General features: G+C 36.0%; 1 protein-coding gene across 1 annotated transcript in view; it reads right to left on the bottom strand.

The window, feature by feature from the left end:
- Positions 1–2,837: 2,837 nt before the first annotated feature.
- Positions 2,838–19,182, bottom strand: part of GFPT1 (glutamine--fructose-6-phosphate transaminase 1) — a 52,012-nt gene continuing 35,667 nt past the window's right edge. Inside the window, exons 12-19 of the mRNA XM_033125208.1 lie at positions 18,910–19,007; positions 16,106–16,226; positions 15,581–15,738; positions 9,177–9,291; positions 8,786–8,913; positions 8,040–8,207; positions 6,878–7,039; positions 2,838–6,228 (exon numbers count right to left, since the gene is read on the bottom strand). Coding sequence (XP_032981099.1) covers positions 6,184–6,228; positions 6,878–7,039; positions 8,040–8,207; positions 8,786–8,913; positions 9,177–9,291; positions 15,581–15,738; positions 16,106–16,226; positions 18,910–19,007 — 995 coding nt within the window. The 3' untranslated portion in view covers positions 2,838–6,183. The remainder of the gene's footprint in view (positions 6,229–6,877; positions 7,040–8,039; positions 8,208–8,785; positions 8,914–9,176; positions 9,292–15,580; positions 15,739–16,105; positions 16,227–18,909; positions 19,008–19,182) is intronic.

Genomic DNA, 19,182 nt, shown 5'->3' with positions numbered 1-19,182 from the left:
TAACAATAATGAATAAACTTTTAACATCAGAAATTTTTACTAACAACTAAAGTAAACACTGGCTACATTCTTAGTACTATACAATCTTTGACACAACTACAATCATGTATACATTTCAAATATTGGCAAATTGCTTCAAAATGCAATTCTCACCAAGATCTTAGTAATTTATTCACAGTTCAGGATTAGAATTGCTGGACTTACAAAGCATGAGAAAGAAATTATGAAATGGCTCAGTTAACTAAACATTCATTTTAAGGAACAGAAAACTGAAGCAAAGCAAGGATTGTAAAATTTCCAGCTCATGAGAAATACACACAAATACCAAAAGTTTTATTTAAACAAACAAACAAAAAATTTCAATCACAGAACATCTAAAAAGCTAACAGATCATTTCTGTATTCATTCTGAAAACTAGTGTAGTAAGAAAGGTAATTCAAGATTTTCCTAAAATGTTCTCATTAGCCATTATTTATGGTATATTCCGTAACACTGACATCAGGCTATTACAGATGTACAAGCATATATGGCATAACTTTACAGTCTTACTAGTTAACTATGTGGTTTTTTTTTAACCCTGGGTATTACTGGTTTGAAGCTAGCATTATCAGTCCTATTGGTTATTAAGTCACAGATATGAAGAATGTGGTCAAATTAATCAAGCTAGGGAAATATTGATATATTAACAATCCTTAAATATTATGGGAGAAAACTAATTTAAGGGTTAAAACTTTCAAACCTGAGCCTTGAACACTAAAAACAAGGCAATCTGAAATATGCTTTCATGGGTAAAACACTCTGGTATTCTGGTATACAAAATACGTGGATGTAAGACTAAAATACTTTTCTTTACCATTGCCTTCAATTTCTTTGGCCTTTACAGATTCAATGGAAGCATGAGTTCTTTTTTCAATAAACACTTTGCAATGGTATTGTGCTTTTTAGAAAATTAACTTAAGTTGTAGGATACCCCAGATAACATTAATATGTCCCTTTTATTGCTATAGTATATTCTAATTTTAAAAAATGAGAGGCATTCAATATCAGAAGGATAGATTGGGGAGGGGATTATCACTGTGTGAGGGGTGTAAATGTCTATTACATTGTTTTATACGCCTGAAACTTAAAAGAAAAAAGTTAAAAAATAAGAGGGTAGATCCAAGATGGCAAAGTAGATAAATACCTGCTTCCTTCCATGAACAATTTAAAATTACAACTAAATTATAGAACAGTCAACCTGGAGAATCATCTGAAGTATGGCTAAACAGAAGTTTTATAACTAAGGATATAAAGAAGCCAAATCAAGACTGGTAGGAGGGGTGGAGACACATAACTGGCTAACACCAAACCTCCGTTTGGCAGTTGAGAACCGGAAGGGATATCTCAGCTGCAGAGGTTCCCCCCAGAGGAGCAAGGAACCCCAGCCCCACACCGTCCTCCCCAGCCCTGAGTACTGGTGCTGGGAAGAGGAGCCCCACATCTGGCTGTGAAAAACAGTGGGGATTCTGATCACCCAGGTGGGACGGAAGGCAGCAGGGAAACCCAGACATCCTCTTAAACGACCCGCACAGATTCACTCGCAGGCACTCACCTTGGGCTCCAGCGGAGAGACAGTAACTCAGGGGGTGTCAGAGACATATGGGGGGCAAACTGAGTTGTGTGGTTTCAGAAAGAGGGCTGGAGGACAGTTGACATATTTCCTGGGAGGGGCTGGCGCCATCTTTCTTGTGTTAAGCCAGTCCCCTATGCTTACAGCCAAATTGAATCTGACTGGTCTGGTGAGCGCCGAAGCTCCACCCTGCTGACTCAGCTGGGACCTACCTCATCCCCACCCAACTCCTCCAACACCTGAAGCACTTTCTCCATGAGCAGCCAGCCCTGCCTGCATCGCATGCTTTGGAAAACTATCAAGAGTCCAACAGACCCCAGAAAGACTGCGAGTGGGCTCTGTGTGCTCTGAGACTTCTGAAGAGTAGCTTCAGAAGCACCGGCACAAGCCAGAATCTACATTAACCTGGTGACCACAACTCTTCCCACTCTAGTGACTCCGAGACCCTGCCTCACCCAATTTACATACTGCAGAAGGCTTTATCAATGGCTGAACCTTAAGGGAGCTAGCAGATGGCAGCCAGCCTCGGGGTATCCTGGCATTTTGTGGAGCTACCCCAGACCCGATACTGGTGCCAGACATCCTAGATTTGCAGTCTGGCCTCTCCCACATGCCTCCAAGGTTAGTACAAGCAGTGAAACCATAGATCCCTTTGTAGGAATTAAGAAATACAAATTGGTTGTTACACAGTAGTCATGGGGATATAGAGTATATCGTAAGGAATATAGATAATGATATTGTAATAACTATGTGTGGTTCCATATGGTACTAGATTTGTTGGGGGTGATGGATGGGAGGGGGTTGGGGGCAGGGTGTAAAAGGCGAAGGTATTAAAAAGTACAAATTGGTACTTACAAAAGTCACGGGGATGTAAAGTAAAGCATAGGGAATCTAGTCAGTAATATGGTAATAACTGTGTATAGTGCCAGGGGGGTACTAGACTAGTCCGGGGATCATTTCTTAAATTATATAAATGTCTAACTACAATGCTGTACACCTGAAATTAATATAATACTGAATGTCAACTGTAATTGAAAATTTTAAAAAGGGGGTAAAGGTGAAGGGAAATAAGAGGTTCAAATCTCCAGGTGTAAAATAAGTGAGTCATGAGGATGTAATGTACAGCGTGGGGAAAATAGTCAATAATATTGAGATTACTGGTATGGTGTCAGATGGTTGCTGGACTTATCATGGTGACCACTTCTTTACTTATACAAATGTTGAATAACATGGTGTGCCCCTGAAACTAATATAATATTGTATGTTAGCTATATTTTAATAAAATTTTTTTAAAAAATGAAATTAGAAAAAAGAGAGAAAAAATGACCCCAAAGGGCTTTTTAAAGTGTTTGTTAAGACAAACTTTTCAGCTGGTTTTCCTTCTTTGAAGAATTAATAGAAGTGTCAAGAGAATATTACCAAGGAGCAAAAACACGGCTCCTTTCCTGCCATCCTCATAATTAACTCAGGCCAAGGGACGGATCTTCAAAAGGATAAGACAATGCCACCTCCGAAACAACTTTATAAGAAACTGAAGAGAAAATCTGGATTGGCTCCCTTACCCAACAGCCCCACCTGCGTATCACCTTGTGTCAGCTCCCTTAGTAGTACTGATGCACAACTGTTTTTCAGCTTTGCATTTAATGACTGCCATTCCTTAGAATACCACAGATATATGGATCTACAGCCTGCGATAACAGCTTACTCTACAAAACGTGTCTCACCTTTTATGAACATGGCACATCCCCAAACTTGGACCAATATTTAAGTGAACAACTCCAGTCACAACATTTAACCACCCAGCTCAATTCCATTTTTCCACTCTCTCATCCTGTCCCTTTCAATGACCCCAGTCTTCACTAGTGATGACGAGTCCACCTGGGGAGAAGTGGACTTTGCTTTAGACAACATGTGTTTTTCAGTTCCTAGCACAGCAACTTGTCCATAATAGGTTGACATAGTTATAACAAACTAAAAACAGTTAACATTAATTTTTTTCTTATCATTTATTCCTGTGGCATAGGTGATTTAAAAAAGATCGAAAAGTGACTCCAAAGTAATAATCATTTACTGGGCCATGTATTATATGCTCCACATGACTCCCAGACTAAAATGGGTTAATGGCCTGAGGTAAGAAACTCTAAGTTATACATACAAGTGAATTTAAACTTGAAATGTACAAGGAAGAACTTTTTATATAAAGAAATGCTTTTATAGAATATCTTTCTTGAAAATCAGCTTTTCTTATCCTACATTACCTTGATTTTAACTGGCATGCACACGTATTAGCAGTTCGCCTCACTATGGTATCCTTTTTGTGCTCATAATTCATAAAACCATTGAAAAATCACTATATTAAATAGGGTAGGAAGGAAAAGGGACAGGGAGGAGAAACCACGTTTGGACAATATCACCTTTTTTTTTACAATTGGCTTTTGATATTTGGTTTTGAACTTAACCTAGCTTGAAGTGTGTTAGAGAAAGAGAAAGAAGAGAGAGAGAGAGAGAGAAGAGAGAAATTGATTGAAAACTGATTTCACGTACTAGTTTTCATTTAGAATGCTAACAAACTTCCGAGTTTGTTAAGAATGCTACAAACACACACAAATCATTGCATAAAATGCTAATATAACAAACAAGAAGTGACTTTATGCATACACTAAAACTAGCAGGCCTAAACAAAATAATCTTAGGAACAATTAAAATAGATAAATATAGCTATAGTAGCTATATATGCTGCAAACAGTAACCCTATATTATTTTTAAACACAATAAGGTTTCTGGTCGCCATCAATGAGAACCCTTCCAAATTACTGCGAAACGTGCCAATTCTTTCTCTAATACACAAGCAGAATTCTATAATTTTCTTGCAGCAATAGCTATTAGAAAATCTTAACCTCATCAAGAAGTTCACAGAACATGGAAAAGACTGAGCTTACTTAATTATGGTAAATATCTTACCTTCACAATTTAAAAGTAAAAACTTTTCAAAAGACTTGACTAAAATACAAACATGCTGTTCTATATCCCTCATGATTCGGCCAAAAAAGCTCAGTGAAGAAATTACAACTTTTTGAGTATCACACTCAGTCTATTCTAAATATTTTAATCTAAATTGTTAATTTCTATTTCTGACACTAACCATCTGAAGGCACCTCAATATCACTTTATATGTTCTTCATTCCTAAATAAGTTTCAGGGGTAGAACACAGAAAATACAGAGAGAAAAAGATCTAGGAAGTAATACAGGCATACCTCGTTTTATTGCACTTCATTTTATTATGCTTCACAGATGTTGTGTTTTTTACAAATTGAAGGCAAGACCTTCCACTAGCAAAAAGATTACGACTCACTTTATTGTGATACTCGCTTTATTATGGAGGTCTGGAACCAAACCCGCAATATCCCCAAGGTATGCCTGTACTAAATTTGATGCAATCCTTCATTAATTTCAGTGTAAAGCATATATAGCTTTTTCTGAGCCTAGCCCACCATATACATTTAGAGTCAAGTGATTAGTCAAAAGACTTACAATGTCTTCCAAACAGTTGCAAAGAACTTCCAAACTGGCACAAAGGTACTAGTTTTATACAAACAAGGCAGTGAAGGGAAGATAAATTTAACTACAGGAAATTCTTCTTTGGGACAAAGTTGAAGAGAATTCTGAATATATCAGTATTGATTTGAGATATGTGATAGCAACTATGTGTGGGGATTTCCAAGAACAAGATAAAATATGCCATTCAGCAGACACACACACACACACACACACACACACACACACAACTGCAGACACACGAAAATAAAAACCACTTTCAGGAGATGAAAAAACAAAGAATAGGATTATCCAACATGTAGATAACCCATCTTCAAATTTAAATCATATTGTCAGTTGTCCAAAGCAACTCAAATTTAAAGTCTGTGCTATGAAATTATACAAATATTTTGTTGAAGGCTGGAGAAAACCAATGTACTAGTATACTATTTAGCTTCCTAAGCTACCTTGCCCTACAAATAACAAGCAACAAGTTTGAGAGACTAAGGTTAACCTAACTTAGGTAGAAATCCCACCAAGAAATGCTTTCAGGTTTTAGTACACAAATTTCAAAATAAAGCATAGCATCTTTATATATAACTTAACAAAACCTTAATTAAACGCCCAAGTACATTGCCACTGGCTTTAGAGCTTCCAATTAAATGCACTACTCTTTTATTGGTCTGAATGAATAGAATCATGGTAAAACAAATACCAATTACTTTTAAAACACACAGTCCTCTCAGACTGAAGTGGAGGGTCCAGAAATCCAACGCCCAGCATCCCTTAAAGTAAATCAGAGCTAAATCTATTTCTGATACTGACTTGAATATAGATTCTATTTTCAAACTCCCCCACAAATTACTGTAAAAATATGAGGCAATTTCACAAAAATCACAAATTGAGTGGAATAATTATAACTGATATATAAATAAGGATTTACTTTTAAAAAAGGCTTAAAGGAGTGAGATTCTAAATCAAAGTTTTAAATACAAAAGGTGTCTTGTGTTGCTTTATCGCCCAGAGTTTCAGATGCTCCTTATTCTACAGTTACAGATTTGGCAAGATTCCGGGGGAAATCAACCTGCAAAAAAAGAACAAGATTAAAGAGAATGTACAGACTGGGTGCGGGGGGGAAAAGGGTTCCTATAAGCAAATTATTTTTGTTTATAAAAACAGTAAACATGTTTATTAACCACCTTTGTTATAGACTACAAAGAATTAAATTAGAAAATATAGTCACATAACGTGTCTTGAAAAGACTTGAACTCAGTTAGGAAAAAGAATTCTAAAGGAACCAGTTCAGCACACAAAGAGCTCCCATGGTCCTCTATAGAGGCGGCAGTCTTCTGCGGGGACAGTAGAAATGTGTAAGAACAGGATGTCGTGTTACTCATTCTTGGACGTAGAATTCTGAAAGTCCTACACTGTCAAGTCCTAATGTGTGTGACAGTCCCAGTAGCTACTCCCATTAGGAAACACAGAAAGAAAACAGGTGGAAATTTCCCAAGGAGGTAATCTTTAAAAGTGGAGGTAATCTCCAAGACTTCTTTAAATTCTATGGGTAAGAAAATGTTACAATGTAACCTACAAATTGGGCCATGCAAATATAACAGGTGACAGATATCAGATGGATTTCTCAAATGCTACTGTTCAATAGTGAGAAGGACAACTATCAGAGTGTACCCAGGTAAAAAGCCAGCCCAAGATCACCGCAATGGTTCATCACTTACGTCATAGCCTCTCAGCACAGCAAGGTGGAAAGCCAGCAACTGTAAGGGGATCACGCTGAGAATGCCCTGCAAGCAGTCCACTGAGTGGGGCACCTTGATTGTTCTTTTTGTGTTCTTAATAGTCTCCGTATCTTCCTTATCACAAATCACCACAGGGCGTCCCTGGAAAAAGCACACACACAGTTACTGGTAAGCAAAAGGCAAGACTGTAGCAAATGGAATGTGCACATTTTGTACTCCGCAATTTACATGTGGCCTCAGTGACATAGGCTTTATTTAAACTCATGATCCTATGTGATCAGTCAGACTGATCTCACTTACAGTCAAGGAAACGGAGGCTTTGCGGGAGTCAGTAATTTGTTTCAACTCACATCTAAGAAATACCAGGCTCAGTACAGCTGCTCTCGAGTTGCTGCTCTCGAGGTTCCGTCCCAATAAACCCATCGTAAGTTGAAAATATCATTAAGCCAGAAGTGCATTTAATCCACCTAACCTACTGAGCGTCATAGTTTAGCCTATCCTACCCTAAACATGCTCAGAACACTCACATTAGCCTACAACTGGGCAGAATCATCTGACACAAAGCCTATTTTATAGTACAGTGTTGAATATCTCATGTAATTTATTATGCATATTGCTTTTACACCATTGTAAAGTTGAAAAATCTTAAGTCAAACCATCATAAGTCAGGGACCGTCTGTACTTGAATCCAGGTCTGCCTGCCTTCAAAGTCCAAGTTCATAAAAATATATATTGTGACTAGAGATTAATATCTTTAGGGATTTATAAATAAGGCCAAATGATATGGAAAAAACTCAATTAAGCACAGCACCCGTAGCATGTATGCAAAATCCAGCTCCTCCCGAAATGCACACTTAAGAACATGAAATTAAAAGGGAGCCAGCATACCCTCATTGAGGAGGACAGGATTTGGAGACGAAGACCTCATTTTGGGTCTTGGTTCTACCTATTATGAGATCTATGAGCTGGGTCCTGTCAAAACCCTTGAGAATTTCAAATTCCTCACATATAAATTTAAACATGTCTTATAAGTTACGTACTGGGCATTGGTCTATCCCTTTAAATGTAATTAAATGCAAATAAGCTTTAGTGACCCAAGGCTTCGACCCTCAAGGTGTCCTCACAGCAGTGTCTGACTCACCTGCCTCGCAACCACCTGCTGAAGGGCGTTCTGACACTTGGCGTAAGTGTGGTCTCTCATGATGATCATGATGACAGGCATCAACTTGTCCACCAAAGCCAGAGGGCCGTGTTTCAATTCGCCCGCGAGGATGCCTTCAGAGTGCATGTAAGTGATTTCTTTGATTTTCTAATAGGAAAGAACTAGATTAGTATTCAGTCTGTTTTTCAAAAATCCCTTCTTAAGTAAATATGACACAAAACATCTGATGCCTAAAGTCACTGTCTATTCACCTGAAAGTATTAAAGGACCACTGATCTGTAAATATAACCAACAGGCTAATAGATCATTATTCCTATAATATCAACAAGTGATTAGAAGTTTTAAAACGCCAGAAGAACTTTTCAAGATTTTAGAGTATCGTGAACGTACTCATATTTCTTTGTAACTGTTCTCCTACTTGCTTCATGTGTGACCTGAATGAAATCCCACACCTAGAAAACTTAATCTTTATTTTATTCATCTGGACAACAAATTAACCCAAATTACTTGCTAAACCCAAGTTATCATGCTAAAATGTACTCTTCTTGATTTTCCCTTTTGAATTAAGTATCAATTAAATGTTACACTTTCTCAAGGTAAACAAATCAGAATGCATAAAAACAAAGGCACTTTTAAAAGTTCCACCTATTTCATTCAATCTAAAAGTACGACTCTGTGCCAGGTGCACAAGTCAACAGACTGAAATTGTACATGAGAAGACTTACTAGCGCCCCTTCAAGACAAGTGGCATAATGATAGCCACGTCCCATTATCAGGACCGACTTCTGATGATACAGTTCTGTTGCCAGATTCTGAATTTCATCATCCATGCTCAGTACTTCCTTAATCAAATCTGTTAAAAAGTAACATTAACAAAATCGATGAAAAAAATAAACTGAACCAATATAACAACATATTGGTAACAACTGACAAAAGACCACTGTTTCTATTCTTCTCTGTGATATCAGTGAGGGATGTTTAAAAACACAGGTGCAAAACTAGAAAGATTTGTTGACTAAAGTAAACAGCTACAAGCCACGGCTGAGGATAAGAAGAGAATTTCACCCATTACCAACTCCCTTGGACAACAAAAGTATAGTATGAGAGTATTTGTACCAGGCAGCCGCTTCAATCCAAGCATGATCTCTTTGCGTCTCTCTTGCATAGAGATCCTGTCATCACACATCATCAGGGCGAACATCACGAGGGAAACAAACTGGCTGGTATAAGCCTGAAACACCACAAACAAGCACAAGAATTAGCTGCAGTTGCATTTTGAGAACTTGGAATTTTTCATTTAAAAAAAAGATGAAAATACACAGAAAATTCCTACTGGTTTTATAAGTATATATTGTCCATTATTTAAAAAAAACAGCATTAGAAACAGTGGACTGAACCAGAGCCTAGGAAATCTATCACTATTCTCCTTTTCTGAATTTGAACAAATTCATATTTCCAGATACAAAACAAAAGTTCCTTACAATGCACTGGATGCTCATGAAATGCCGAATACCCTGGAGAAAGGAAGGAAGAGACACATGCCAAAGAAAGTGAGTAGAGAGTGAATCTGCTTGTGCATAACCAAAGTAAGTTTTTGATGTAAGTCAAAAGCAAGGGTTTGAAGGACTCTCTTTGACATACTTGCATTCATTTTGTTGGATTTTTTAAAATTGCTCTTCGATTTTTCACCTTTGCCTATTGCCTTTTCCTCACTCCCACCTTTTTTTTTTTTTTTAAGTCTGGCTAAAATTTTTTGGGTAAAAAGTTCAACTGTATAAGAGTAAATAAAAACAGAAATAATCCTCATTCTTATTACAGGAATACTTACATTAATAACATGCTATTAGTAACATTTGTGAATACTGCCTTCTCTTGACTGGTTTTCTTTTTTTATATTGTTAAGAAAATTAGATTTTATAACTTTTATTCTTAATTAACATAAAAAACACTTTCCCAGGATAGAATGCTTTCTTTCTTGCTTATTAGTGTATAAAAATCTCAAGCAGTTTTTTTCATCTCTTTAGACCTCAGATGGCTCATCTGTTAAAGGTACACAATACTTACAAGATAATCATAAGATTTAAATGAAGTAAGCATAAAGCATTCAGCATAATGCCTGACATATAGGCTAAAAACAAACTTTTTACTGATGAACTAAAAAACTTATGTAGTTCAAAAAAGATTTTCCTAGGGCCAGCCCGGTGGCTCGGGCGGTTGGAGTGCCATGCTCCTAACTCCGAAGGCTGCCGGTTCGATTCCCACATGGGCCAGTGGGCTCTCAACCACAAGGTTGCCAGGTTCGATTTCCCCGCAAGGGATGGTGGGCAGCACCCTTTGCCACTAATTATTGAACACGGCACGTTGGGCTGAGCTGCCTCTGAGCTCCCGGATGGCTCAGTTGGTTGGAGCGCGTCCTCTCAACCACAAGGTTGCCAGTTCGACTCCCGCAAGGGATGGTGGGCTGCGCCCCCTGCAACTAGCAACGGCAACTGGGCCTGGAGCTGAGCTGCCCTCCACAACTAAGATTGAAAGGACAACAACTTGACTTGGAAAAAAAGACCTGGAAGTACACACTGTTTCCCAATAAAGTCCTGTTCCCCTTCCCCAATAAACAACAAAAAAAAGATTTTCCTAAGCTATAGAATTGTGGCTATTTTAAAACTTGCAATCAAGCTGCCAAGACTTTTTTCATTCCCATTAGCTGTATGTAAATTTAAGATATGACTGTTTTGTCACATTCTCTGCATATTGAGAATTTTCCTTTTAACAAATTTTTACCAATTTGACTGCTGGACAATGAACTCCTACTACTAGTTTACCATATCCTGAATCTGAAAAACTGAAATTTTTATTCATGCTTGTTAGCCATTTAAGTTTTCTCTTGACAATTAACTTCATTGTTCTTCACTTGTTTTTTGACTTGGGTTTTGTTTTGTTTTTAAGTTGGTCTGAAAGAAGGTCTTTACTGTTACATTTCAAATGTTTTTTCCCAATTTGAGTTAACTTTTTATGATATTTATTGACACAGAAGTTTCATTTTCTTAACTTTTATTTAGTACTTTTAAGTTTAGACAGTCCTTCCATCCTAACATCAGTTAAGTATTATTAAATTTTCTTAGTTATGTTGTTTTCATTATCCCTTGTTTGACTTTTTCTTTACATTTTCCTTTTTAGTTCATCTGAAATTTTAGTGCAAGGTGTTAACTTCTGTTTTTTATTTTTATAAATACCCAATTTTCCCTCCATTTCACCCCATTTCTACTGGTTTGTGACATTTTCTGTAGTTTAAGTGCTTTGACGTACCAGAGTTATGTTGTAGGACTATTGATTCTGTCTCACAAATCTGTCATTTCTTTACAAAACAATCTTCCTATCCAGAAATATGGTATTCCATTAATTTGTGTTAGGAGTTTAAAAGTCTATGAAGTTATATAATTATCATCTATTCAACAAATACTTATGGAGCACCTTATACATTTCTTGGTAAAGTTATTCTAAGTATTTTTTCACAGCTATTGAAAATGGAATCCCCCTCCAAACACACAAATGCATATCTTTTCTAAGTAGTCCCTGTCAGTTTATAGAGAAAATATTTTTGTATATATTTCATATAAAGCACCTTATATGAATTCTTATTCATTCTAAAAAGTCTTTTACTTGATGTTTTCAAGCTCTACAGGTAGTCAATCATATCATTTGCAACCAAGGAGAATTTTGTTTCCTCCTTTCCCATTGTTTTACTTATTTTTTCCTATAAAACTCGATAGAAGTTCTAGAGCTGGGACAGCAAACATGTTTCATAGAGTGCCAGTCCTAACTCATTTGTAGTCACAGTGAAACATCATGTTGAGAAAGATTCTAAGGCCAGCTTTTTAATTCACAGTAACACAGATAAAAATCTTAGGAAGGTTCCAGAAGAACAGCTAAGACCCTCCAAGAGGAAGGTCCTAAAGCCTTCTGTTTTGCAGTTCATTCATTCATTTTTCTCTGTTATTTGCCTCTTCCTGCTTTACTGAGTTTCCTTTTTCTAACTTTTTGAGTTAAATAATTAATTTTCTTTTTGAAGATAAAGCATTTAATGCTATGAATTTACCTCTAATTATCACTTTGGCCACACACTCTAAATCTCTAAATTTTTACCCATATTGTTGATGGTCATTATTTTTTCAAAGTCTTTTTTAATAGTAGCTCTGATATCTTTTTAACTCAATAGTTATTTAGAGGAACATTTTTACGTTTCAGGCATTTGAGGTTTTTATTCACACTTTTATTATTAAATCACTAAAATTATTGTGATGTGGTCAGCTACAGTGTAATGTATAATTTTAACTTTAGGAAACTTATTCTGGGTTTTGTGTGTGTGTGTGTGTGTATGTGTGTGTGTGTGTGTTATATGCTGACTCTATTACTCTTCTCTGGATAAGGGATCACTTCATTAGTGAGTATTTTCCTGTCAGAATGTAGATTAATGAGCCTCCTGTATGATAAAACCACAGGCAGCTAATGCTCCTTACTTTTCCAATAGTTAAATGAGATTCCCTATTTCCTCTTACTGGACCTCCCAGCTATCAGATGTCCAGACATTCCTCTACAGATGGTACCAGCCCATGTGTTCCACCTGCAGACTGGGATTTTTTTTTTCCCCACAGCACTGAAGTGGATTTGGAGTCCTTTGCTTCCAGTCTGATAAGCATAACTCTATTCTAAGTCTACCTATTCCTACTGAAATTTACTTTTCAATAAACCAATTCATCACAAAATATACTATCAGGACATAGGGAGAGACCCAGTATCTTGGATCCCTGAGATACCTAAACTGTTTCCAATCCAAACTTATCAGATAATGAGTATTCCAGTTTCTCCAGCCCATAACTAAATAAGTTATTCTACAGAGTAATGTTTCTTTGTTTGGACTTAAAAAAATCTCAACACTGGTTTTCAAGTATAGATATTAATCAGAGTAACCTTAATGCACACATTTTTCCATTGCATTCCTATTACAGCTTAATTTCATGTTTTTTATTTCATCAATGCATACCAGGAAACCAATTATGAGAAAAATAAGTTATACCTCCCATTTCGAATTTACTGAGGTTTGAAAGAATTTACCAGGAAAATGTTGACTCTGAACTTCTACACTTGGTTTTACTTTTTATTCAGCCAAAAATAAAGTTATATTGGTTTATTTTTAAAAATCAACAAAAGTCAGTACTGTGGTGAAATTCTAAACACCTGCAATAACATACAAAAATTACTGAACCTGCACATTTATACCCATCAATTCCTACAGCAATATCAAATTGTCTATGGTCTGGTATTATGAGAAACTTATCTCTCTAACCCTGACACAGTTTTTCAGGCAAAGTTGGGAATTTGTAATCAAGATGTAGAATTCTTGTGCTAGCTCCATCATGGGGCCCAGAGATCAGGATCAATGATGAATTTCTTTGATCACCTATTAACATATAAACTTTATTTGCCAGAAATGGTCTATGACTAAACATCCCAAAACTTTTCCAGATTGTCTAAGGCTGTTCAAGAAAACAAAATTACTTTAGAATCCAAGAAAAAGTAAAGACTAAATTACCATACTTACTAAAATTTTTAAGGGAGGCATTTTTTTAAAGAAATTCAAGTATGTACTGTAAGAAGATACTTCTTTTCTTATGCAAGATGTAACCGTTAGGGAAAACGGGTGAAGAGTACATGGACTTCTCTGCACTATTTTTGCAACTTCCAATAAATTTATAGTTATTTCAAAATAAAAAGATTGTTTTTTTAAAAAAGGACTTAAAAAAAAAAGAACTACTGATACAAATAACAACATGAATAAATCTCAAAAACTTCATGTTAAATGGAAGAAGCCAGACACAAAAGACAGGCATTATACACTTCCATTTATAAGAAATGTCTAGAAAATGATATAACAAGAGGAGGTAATAGTAGCTGGCAGAGAAGTAGGAGTGAGGGTTGACTACAAAGGAGCACAAAGAAACTTTAAGTCTTTTAAAACTGGATTCTAATGATAGTTACACAACTAAATTTACTAAGAGTATACACTTAAAAATTGGTGAAAGTTATGGTATAAAAATTATACCTCGATAATGCTATAGAAGAAAGGTTAACAGTACAATCTAGATGATGGGTATATGGGTATTCATGTAAAATTCTTTTAACTCTCCTGTATGTTTGAAAATTATAATAAAATGTTTTCATAAACTATAGAACTAGAAATCAAAAAAGTTGTATTTCCCCAGCAACTCACAGTTCAAGCAAGGTTTAATAAAAAGGGAAGTCAACAGCATCCACTCAGTTAGTGGTTGTACATATACCACGTTGAAGCCCTTGTTTCACAATGTGTAGTGAATAAAGGGGCCCTGGATTCCAACTTCCAATCAAAGCTGTCTTTCTGGACACTGTTCCAAACATCCACAAGCTGCTGCTTAGGGCAGCTGGTTATTTATTCAGGCACAGAATAGAAACCCAAGCACAAACATCTTACATGTTTTAATTACCACATGGAGAAAATTCAGGTTTTAGCTTTCTGTAAATTACAGTGTTAGCAATATCAAAGTAACCAAGGAACAAAAACCTCACTCAGTTTTTACATAAGAATCACAAACTTTCCACAAAAAAGAAATTCTCCATGAGGTTCTTAAAAAGGAAAAAATATTCAAATCCGGTCACGTTAACATCATCTTCCACATGCCTTTAATTAGAATCAAATCCACCAATATCTAAGCATCTTATCACACAATCAGCAAGAAATATTAGACTTAAGCAGAAAAACAGACAACTGAAATTTTGTAATCGTAAAGCGTACACATTTGTGGAGAGAGAACATCTTTTCATTTACACAGCTTTCTAAGATTCCTATTTTTATTGCTGTATTTATGCATATCCCAAGTTCAAAGCATAAAGTAGTCTCACCAGGCCTAAAATAAAAATGAAGGTGCTTTTAAATCTCCACAGATGTATTATAGTATCTAAAGAGAAACAGATATTGTCCTATAATACTCTTTTTTTCCAATTGCCAAATTCTATCCCAAAGATGTAATCCTCTTTACAAACTTTCAAAGGTAATATGCATATTTGGGCATATTTATTAGAAAGTATGAATATGTAAATTAAAATGTCAAAAATTATTAGAATTAAACTGCATGTTTCCAATTTGTTATTTTTCTAATTCCCTACTATATATAATAAAAGAAGGGAATGTTATGTATCCCACTGTGGCTGGCAAGAGGAATATAAGTGATGAAGGGAACAGGCAGCAGACCTTTTGAAAATGGACTTAGGTATATATGTTTGCCTTTTTTTCAAATTTTTCAAATGGGGGGTGAGGGAGGGGACAACAAGTGTTTTATCTATTACTGACCCTTAAGTCTTCCAACAATTACAATGATTAGTAAACTATATGAGTTCTGTAAGTGCTAACAAATGAAACATAAGATACGGATTAGTCTGTTTCACCAACACTATGATGAAATAATCACGTGAGAACCAAGTCAAGAATTCACCTTGGTGCTGGCCACGCCGATCTCGGGCCCCGCATTAATGTGAACTCCACAGTCTGTCTCCCGGGATATGGAACTGCCGACTGTGTTTGTGATCCCCACAGTTAAAGCTCCTCTCTCCTTGCAGTACCGGAGCGCCATCAGGGTATCTGCTGTCTCACCTGTGTAGAAAGGAAGACCTGGAGCAGTTACCATATGCTGTTTCTTAGATGCAAAAACAAAACCTTGACTGTACTTTGAACAATACCATTTATGTTAAATATGATTTAAAGCATGCACTTAAAACAATTAGTAAAACTTTAATAGGATCTTACTTTTTAGGGTTTCCTATCCTTTCTCTGAAAATTCAGTTCTTTGAGTGTAAAACGTTTTAATTTTACTAATTCATAAAGAATTACATAAGATCAAAATACATGCCTATTTGTGAAGTCATCGGCAATACCATTTTATCTTTAAATAGCAGTTTTGCCAAGATAATTATTAGAAAGAATGGCTTTCTTTTCCTTCTCGTCTTTAAAGTTAGCATACCTGACTGACTAATGAAAAAGCAAACATCATCTCGAAAAACTGGCGTGTTTCTATCCAGGAAATCACTGGCTAGCTCCACCATAACAGGCAACTCAGTCAGCTCTTCGAGAACTTGACGTGTCTGCAGAGAATAGATAACTTGGTCAAAGAACTTTACTTCATATATTATTTTTCACTGACTTCTTTGGACTCAATGTATAGTTTTTACTTGTCCTAATTATAAAAAAAAAGGATATATGCACATTGTTAGAAAATATAAATAAAGATTAAAGCATAAAAATAATCAAAATCCCCAGGAGATAAGCACTGTTAATGTTTTAGTACAAGTCTCTTTAGACAATTATCAATGCATGTATTCTTATAAGCAAATACACCGATGCATATAAAATGCTTTGAGAAGTGGAAAAAGCACTGTTCTAGGTTAGCTCCTGTGTTGTCTCCAACTTCCCAATTCTTAATCTTGAAATGACAATTCATATAACTCCAAGTCACTGAGAGATTTCAAATAAGATAACAAGATATAGAAAGACCCAGGGAAAAAACTGAACACTTCAAAAGTACTATGTATTCACAAATACCACTATTCCAAAAATTAGTTAATACACTTTAGAAATCTTATTTAAGAAAACTCACTACTTTCAAAGTTTGTAGCATGGAGGGTAAAGTAGGGGGCAGTATCAGCTCAAAGGGCACCTTAACGTTCATTTTACCAAATTTCCATTCTAATGAAATTCCTTCCACTCTAACATCAGAAAATTAAAAACAGTCCAAAATAAACTTTTAGGCAGCAAAAATTTTAAGCCCTATAGTTGCATACATTTAGCTGTTTCAATAACTGTGGAGACCACCTGTTTCTTGAGGCAAGAGGCTCTGCCCATCTCCTGCCCCCATCTCTGCGTTCCTCCTTCACAGAAGTAAAGGACTGCAAAGGTTTCCTTACTTCATATCCCTTTAACCTTTCTGCCACAAATGTAACCCAAATCCTTTTGTTGTGTAACTTTGGCTTGGCACTTTTTAACAATGTTATAACATCATGTACAGAAAATTTTCAAAAATAAAATGTTCCTATTTTTAACTAAACTTTTGAATTGATGTATTTTATTTACTAATTACACCAAATAAGTTACTGACACTAAAACGCTAAATGTTTTTCCTCAAACCAATGTAAATCATGCCCCTCCCCCCCAAGTTTCCAATATAAAAGTTACTGGAATTACATTCTTCAAAATAAAGAGTAATATACAAATCTAGCAACTTACCAGATATTTAAAAATAATATACCCCAAAAACATAATCTCAAGGTATATCTGTGCTAAGGAATAGTTTGTTCTTTCAGTGGAAGCAACTCTTTATAAATAGACAGAATATTTTCATCGTAAGAGGCTAATTTAATGTTAAATTCCATTGCATGCCACTGTAAAACCCAAAGACAATTAAGAGTTTGAAAAGCAAGCTATGCTTAGAATGATTTCAGTTGATTGTTATTGTTCAGGATATAGTATAATAAAAAAAGTAAGTTATGCAAATATGTCATTCACATTTGATCCCACCAAATAAAACCAAAAACTAGATAGAATAGAATTAATGACACTATTTAATAAGATAAACCACGAGGGGATTTTTAATGTTTGTTAACTAGAGTAGCCTTGGCATCCACCGAAAACAAATAAACAAACCACCTTATATCTTCTCAAATTTCAAAATTAGAAAATTCTAACAGAACATAGAACTTCTGTCCCAAAATTCAGACTTAGTATTAGATAAGACATTTAATCCTTTTTTTTTTTCTGAATAAAGGGCTCATTCAGTAATAGATCTAAACCACCATTAAACTGGCCAATCCTTAATTTACACTAATGTCTTTAATTCATTCTTTTTTTCTCATGCTCAAAACCATCACTTTTTTACAACTCTTCCCTACAATACTTACAGACTTTCCCCCATAGGACCATGTAATTTTTGGGGGGGTTGGAGTTGGGGGGTTGGAGGGATGCTTTAGAGAAGAGGAAAGCCTGTTGAGATGCAACAGCTGGGTGACCAGGTAGTTTCACTCACTAGTTAAATGACTGACTCCCACAAGTGTAGATAATATTTATGCCCCAGCGAATAAAAAATTACTATGTCATGAACTTTGGGAATCATCCTAAAAGTAGCAACTGAGTGTGTAAGGGTCTTCTGTACTTATGGGAGTTGACATCAGCAGCACATAAACTGTCTCTTTATAAGGAAACTATACGCGGATCTGATTTATTGGACTAAAAGACCATTATATCCATATGCTTCTGCACTGACAACCAACACACGTCTCTGATACAGAATTTCAACTTCCAAAATAATTTTAAAAACAAAGCCTGGCAAAAAGCAAACTTCCATTCTCTGCAGATTGTGCCTACCAAGTAAAATCCTGTTAAGGTTCACACATGGTTCCAGCCATCTGTCTGGGGCCAGTGAACAATGAGAAGCCGAACCCAATGACTCCTCTTGTAGGAGGAGGCACATGCCCTGGAAATAAGGGTGGGATGGCATGAAAAATTTCCCATTGTTTGCCTTTCATGAAACCAGCTGCAGGCAGTCTACCTGTAGATCTAAGGACCTTTCTAAAGCAGATCTTCCACTAATAAATAATTCCACACAGCTATTAAAATTTCTCCCCCCAACCTTCTTGATTTTTGTCATGGCAACATGAAAAGATAACATGTTTTACTAAGGATATTTACATGGTGTGTTACTGGAAGTACTATTTGTCTGCAGATATCTTCTAATATCCAACATTAACACAATTAAAATTTTAAGAAGCCACTTACTGCTACACCAGCATGATAACTTGTTCCACAAGCAATAAGAATGAGACGTCGGCACCGCTGGATCTCCTTAATGTGATCCTTCAAACCGCCCAAATTCACTGAAAGAAAAGTTCATGCATATAATTATTTAGGAAAGAACCATATGAAATAGGCCGTCACTTTTCATGGGTACCCACCACCAATCTGAGAAACGACACTGCTGTTTTAAAGAATTCATATTCCTCTTAGAAAGCAGACTTCTCCATAGCTTTGAAAAGTAAACTAAACAAGTTT

The sequence above is a fragment of the Rhinolophus ferrumequinum genome, chromosome 13, assembly GCF_004115265.2.
Source record: "Rhinolophus ferrumequinum isolate MPI-CBG mRhiFer1 chromosome 13, mRhiFer1_v1.p, whole genome shotgun sequence".
NCBI lineage: Eukaryota > Metazoa > Chordata > Mammalia > Chiroptera > Rhinolophidae > Rhinolophus > Rhinolophus ferrumequinum.
The sequence above is the reverse complement of the archived record's forward strand: the minus strand, read 5'-3'. Positions and strand labels throughout refer to the sequence as shown.